The sequence below is a fragment of the Halictus rubicundus genome, chromosome 17 (assembly GCF_050948215.1).
Source record: "Halictus rubicundus isolate RS-2024b chromosome 17, iyHalRubi1_principal, whole genome shotgun sequence".
Lineage (NCBI taxonomy): Eukaryota > Metazoa > Arthropoda > Insecta > Hymenoptera > Halictidae > Halictus > Halictus rubicundus.
Genome location: NC_135165.1, coordinates 2,590,621 through 2,596,620, shown reverse-complemented (window position 1 = coordinate 2,596,620; position 6,000 = coordinate 2,590,621). Strand labels below are relative to the sequence as shown.

Sequence of the window (6,000 nt, the reverse complement as noted above, 5' to 3'; positions counted from 1 at the left end):
TCGACACCCCCTTTTGTCAACTATATCTCCTCTGCTCACAACGTATACTGCTCCCGTTTCACTGCACGTTCTCGATCTGTTTAGGCGAATCGTTCAACCACCTTGCTACAAAATCGATGGAAATCACTTTCAAAAATATTCTGTCGCACACGAGAACAGACGACGATGCGCCGGATGGGCTCGATTGCATCCGTAAAAACGCTTCGCTCGTGGCCCGGATACAACGTCAGAGCAACACGAGAGGACTATAGTCGTTCGGATACCTCTGCCAACAACGGAACGTCCGATCGTGCGGTGACCGGAAAATCCAAGGAAATCATCCAGACTTTGGTCACCGGACCGCGGATCTTGCCGATTTATCACAACAGTCAAAAATTACCGGAAAGACAGAACGAATATAGAAAAGCGTTATTTACGATTTAGAGACGAAATGTATTCGTAGAAAAATTTGTAATTTACCCAGCAGAAAGTGTGTGTGTGAAACGAAGATCTGTTTTTACAGTAAATTTAGTCGCATAACATGTGGGGATCGACAACGATCGATAGGATTGCTCCTCGCACTCGAACACAACTGATCCAACGTATTCTTCGATAGAAATAACTATCGCGCACCATCCGAGCGACTATGTCGATAGATGCAAGGGAAAACAAGTGTGTTCTTCGATATGTATCATTCCTTAACTTATTCGATCGTTAACCATAAAGCGTTCTCGATTTCTCCACTGGTTTCGATGGAACTCCCGTGACGCAATCGCGAAAGCCCCGACGAGAATGAGAGACCACGCGTCCCTTTATTTTCTGTACGATAATCGGGTGAACGTCGATCCGGTTCAAGAAAGCGATTGTCAACTACGAGTACAACGATTAGGGGAACGTCGGAGTTCGCATGAAACATCCGGCGTCAGTGGATCTCGCTTTCGTGAAGACACCCGGAGAGACCGTTGATGTTCCCGTTGGAGCCTTACATCTCGTAACACTATTTGTTACTAGACGAGAGCAACGGGCTGCTGGCGGTGTTCGAGTAACCTTGGCTGCAGGTGGGCAACATAAACGGATTCATGTTGAACGGGGATCCGACAACCTCTCCTAGTCCTGCAACATACCCACTGTCGGTTACACGTTAGTATAATTCGCCATCTCGTTAAATCCACGAATCGGAGCACACGATTAACGGGGGCATGCAACGTGCGCTTCGATTCGAGCATCGTCCTCGATTGTGTTTGCCAGCTATTTCTTGTCACTGGACTTGCGGATCTTTGCAAAATTAAGAGACTCTTTCTTCGCGGTGTTCTGAAGTTATTTTACTAATTTTTTCCATAATTGTATATTAATGTTCTTATTTCGCAAGGTGTTGTTGACTTGGTGTAGTGACTTTTTCTGGAGAGATAAAATTTCGAGTTTTGTCGAAGCACAGGAAATCAGTGGATTATTTCGTTAACGCGTTTGCACCGGATCGCACGAGTCGGAGACTTCAATGAACCGCGCGCAGTATCGGATCGAAGGTCGGTACACGTCACAAGATGAAGAACGAGCTGCGTCGTTCGGACACGTGCCGACAAAACTGCCACTCTAACGATCTCGTCGGCTAAGTGGTTCTCTTAACCGTCAATGGCGATGGAAGGTACACTAACGTTCGTCTCTGTGGCGTCCTCATTTGCGGCGATGATCGTAACGATGTCCGAAGGTCTTTATCTTTCGTAAACGATTTATTTAACACTGGACTGCGCGAAAAATCGCAGTCAATTCGGAAAATCGCGCAAAGATCCGCAGTTCAATGATTGTGGGCAGAAAGCCAGATCGAGAAGATGCGAATGGAAACAGAACGTATTATACAACAGTTGAGCCGTACAATGCAAAAATAGTGTAAATTTGAACGCATCTCAAGGGTTTAATGGTCGTCGAATAAAGCAATTGTATTATAATTCTAGCGTGGCTCGTCTAAGACCAGCGCTATTATGTTTTATAGAAGTTTTACCTACGATTAGGCTAGCGGAAATGTTTGCATTGGAAGGCTCGTCGAGAGGCAGGCGAGCCGGTGTCTGTTATCGACGGTTTGTAGATGAACGTGTGTACATACATTCTCGAATCTCGTCTCTCGTGAATGTTTCTCATAATTCTTTAATCGCAGTGCATGGGGTGGTTGTGGTGGTGATGATGGTGGTTGTGATGGTGGACGGTTAGCGGTTACTGGGCGGCTGTGGCGAGGTGGTGCTGTGTGGACCAGTGCGGTGGGACTGAGGTAGTCGGTGGTCGTACTACAGGGGCGAACGCACTCCCGTCCCCAGACGTATAGAAAATGCCATACTGTTCGTGCGCTAAAACGAAAATGTCACATAAGGAAAACTCATAAACACGTGTGTGCGTGCGTGCGTGCGTGCACTCGGAGACGCGATGCCGACAGAACATGGGAAAGCTTTGTTGCGTGTCAGGACTCGGTGTACGCGTACACATGCACACGCATGCGCTCGCAATCCTACTGCCAAACTGTGTCCGTAGCATGATTCTCTCAAAAATCCCATGGTTCCACTGGTTAACCCTTGACGGACATGTCACTTTTACTTACTGGGTCAGAAAAATCAAATTAATTAACATAAATATTTTCCTTTCTGTACTCGATAGAAAAATGTAGAGTCCACGGTTTCTCTTCGTACGAAAAATTCCTTGGACCCGGAGGGAAGCAAACTTGAAGTACTTCCGGACCGTTAAGGATTTCAAGGATTTTTGAACCAACGATTCTGCTAGTAGAATTTTACAACAGTCCTGCGATCCTCGTAATTCATGATGCAGAGGGTTGATGGTCGGAGGACGTGTAGGAGCGACTTGGGACACAGTTTGGCGAGCGTTGAAGCAACAAGACGAATCGGCAACGTTCTCGAGGATACCGAAGAGAGTTACTTACGCGAGGTGTAAAGTGTCGGACTGCCCGCGTAGGGATTGGCAACCGAGTAACTGCCATTGGTGCTGTGACTGTGGGGTGTGCTGGCCGAACTTCCGCAATAACCGCCTCCAGTTACAACCCCGCGTGGACTCGCGCTACTGCTTTGCCTATAGGCGTCGACGTTCCCACCGACGCTGCCACCACCGCCTCCGCCACCACCGCCTCCAGCATTGGCTCCTGTCGTCACGGAACTACCGTCTAAAAATAGAAACCTGCCCGTCAGACGAACCCGTCAGTATTTCATCATTCTGTGCGCAACTTGTTGCCTAACCGGGCCTTCGCCTTTTACCCTCTACCGACTGGCCGGCGCGCGGACTCGTCGGTACCCTAACTGACGCTGATTCGCTCAACTCTTCGGGGTCACGACGGAGAATTATAAACTCTGAGCTCTAAAAGTCAGTTCTAGACACCTTCACGCAGATTTGAGAATAAATATGGAGAAACTGGGAACTGAGCGTCGCCCCTGAAGAGTTGATACATTGCCAATGGACACGTGAGGTACGATAGCAAGGTGCCAATGTGATACTCTTGTCAGTGCTGAACGAGGACCTAAACCTCAGTTGAAATGGGATTATACAATCCCATGTATCTTCTTTTTTCAACACAGAATATTCAAAATCTAAGAGTAGCAGTTCCGTTTCTGTTACCAAACGCGTTTTTCCAATTTGTCAATGTTGCTAACTGTATTTCTCTGTTAGACTTGAATGAAGCAGATCGAGTCTACAAACGTTAACGTCCCGGTTGAATCTTGGTCAGTGCTAACTTCGGTAAGCGAAGATCGTGCGACATCATGGTTGCCATTGTCTGTGGAACAGGAAGTAGCTTAGAATATTTACCGTCCGTCCATTTCGCCGCACTACCGTTTTCTTGCACTGTCACTGCCAGTTGTCCTGTGTACGAGTTGAACGCCGTCGCCGAACTGGATGTGGGGGGCGCAGGTGGGTGGCCAGAACCAGGACTCCTGGGAGCACCTGTAATTCCCGCGTTTCCGCTTCTGGGCATACTGTACAAAGCTTCCGCGAGGTCCGCCGCCCTCTTCAGTATAATCTCCTTCGGTAATTTCTCGGGGTCGCCCGGGTGTCGTGGAATCAGCTTTTGTAACCTTTGGAAGCCGTAGTCGATCGTCGGCTCGTTCAGTGCTGGAAGATTACCGGAAACGATACTACTTCAGCGTGAAGTGTCAAGCACAGTCGGTCACAAATCTTCGTGATTTTAGATAGAGCGAACACGGATCGGGACGATAATGTTGAACGAATTTGCATGGTGTTTGGCAATCATACTCACACACATAAACAAATCTCCCAGGCGCCCCCTTGCAGAATTGTTTAGTCTTATACGACAGTGTGACCTCGACGACGCCCGGTATCTGCCTCGGTGGAGTTTGCACCCTTATTGCGTTAGGTGTGATCAGCTGAAAATGAAAAATTAAAGACTGTTGCCTCAGAGAAATCGATTTACTGAAATCTTCTATTATGTAGTTTTATCGATAGATGATGTACCTCGCTCCAGACCAGCATCGACCCGAACACTACTTGAAGTCCATCGAAGAAATTTTCGCCTATGATTATCACTGTCGATCCTCCGGACGTCCAGCCCTCGTTCGGTGATATTGCCTTTATGCATGGCGTTTGAAGGGGAACCGGAGTGTAGAGGCCTAATCACACAGAAATCGTCGATCAGACATTATGGAAACAGCCTAGCTACTCTAACATATTGAAAACCGTCGACGCAGATGGTTTTCCGCAATCGTTAACACGCTGATCGATACAAATCTCACGAAATCGAAAGTTTAACACCGGATCTTATATATCACTGAATATCAATCCCAGAAATCCCAGAAAATTCATAGTGCTTACACGAAGAAGTCAATCTCCATGATTGCGAAACAGAAAACCGGTCATTTGTCTAGTGTTACCAGGTTGACCTAACTCCCAGAGTCCCGGAAAATCAAAGTACCTTCGTCAACGGAACGAAGCTTGAACTCTGCCCTTCGCAACCGCACAAATCAGAGCAAAACTCGAATTGCCCCAGTACATAGCTCAAAAAATTAACTTCTGAACAATGTTCTCGCGAGACGATCGCGAGACACGGGCAAAGATTTCACGGCCGTGACCGGCCTGCGAAATCGGGGAAACAATAACACGCGGCGCGCGTCGCAAAAAAGACTTGCACGCGAATGAGCGTCGGGAAATTACGCGAATTCCCCTCACCGAGCTGAGACAGTTAGTTGGAGGGGTGGGATACGGAAAATTATCTGAATATTCTGTTTATTTGGTCGAGGGCGAGCGCGGTGGTTATATATTTCCCGTGGCGAGCAAGTTCAAGCCGCGAGGATGAGAGAGCCTCCAGAAGAGGGAGAACGACGGAGAATCTATGAAGGAGAAAGACGTCAACCTTGTAGAAAGAGAACTAGAGAGAGAGAGAGGAAGAGAGAGGAAGAGAAAGAGTGTCGGGAGGAAGAGAATGAGGGTCGGAGTGGCCGGAGAAGAGTTGTAACAAGAAGGAAGGGGGGCGATCGGGCCGTTGGTGTCTCTGCTTGGAATTTATAACCCAATGATATCATTTTGTACCCCGGCGAAGCCAAGCCACCCCCGGCACCGACCCTGCTAGAACGGAGCCACGGCAGAGTGGCTGACATCATGGTATATTGCTCCCAGTGATGCTCAAACAGCTTCCACCTTCGATTGCTTGCTCGCCTATTAAATCCCGAATGCTCGGAAGACACCCCTCGCCTGCGACCGAAACTAACCACCCCCTCAAAATCACAGAACAAAAGCTCAAAATTGACTTTGCCTTATACAACATAAAATCAAATGGTTTGACACTGGTTCTGGTTCATACAGACATTTCCATCGGCAATTTTAGTCATGCTCCAACCACCCCCTCCAATACGAAACAATACCACAAGTTGTTCAAGGATCAGGTTGTTAGTTTTCAAGGATCTACTGTTACGATTTGGTGAACTAATAAATAGATTCCTCGATAATTGAAACTAGTCTAGCAATGTCTTTCTGACGCAGGACTTCGAATACTGCGGCAAACTCCTAGCCACCCCTATGAAA

General features: G+C 47.6%; 1 protein-coding gene across 3 annotated transcripts in view; it reads right to left on the bottom strand.

Moving 5' to 3' along the window:
* Positions 1–855: 855 nt before the first annotated feature.
* Positions 856–6,000, bottom strand: part of Kn (EBF transcription factor knot) — a 95,812-nt gene continuing 90,667 nt past the window's right edge. Inside the window, exons 9-13 of one of the 3 annotated variants that reach the window (XM_076803101.1) lie at positions 4,438–4,592; positions 4,223–4,349; positions 3,775–4,077; positions 2,900–3,136; positions 856–1,092 (exon numbers count right to left, since the gene is read on the bottom strand). In XM_076803101.1, the coding sequence (XP_076659216.1) occupies positions 977–1,092; positions 2,900–3,136; positions 3,775–4,077; positions 4,223–4,349; positions 4,438–4,592 (938 nt within the window). In that variant the 3' untranslated portion in view covers positions 856–976. Of the gene's footprint in view, positions 1,107–2,107; positions 2,316–2,899; positions 3,137–3,774; positions 4,078–4,222; positions 4,350–4,437; positions 4,593–6,000 lie in introns of those variants that run through there. The other 2 variants (XM_076803102.1, XM_076803100.1) reach the window with 2 other exon arrangements.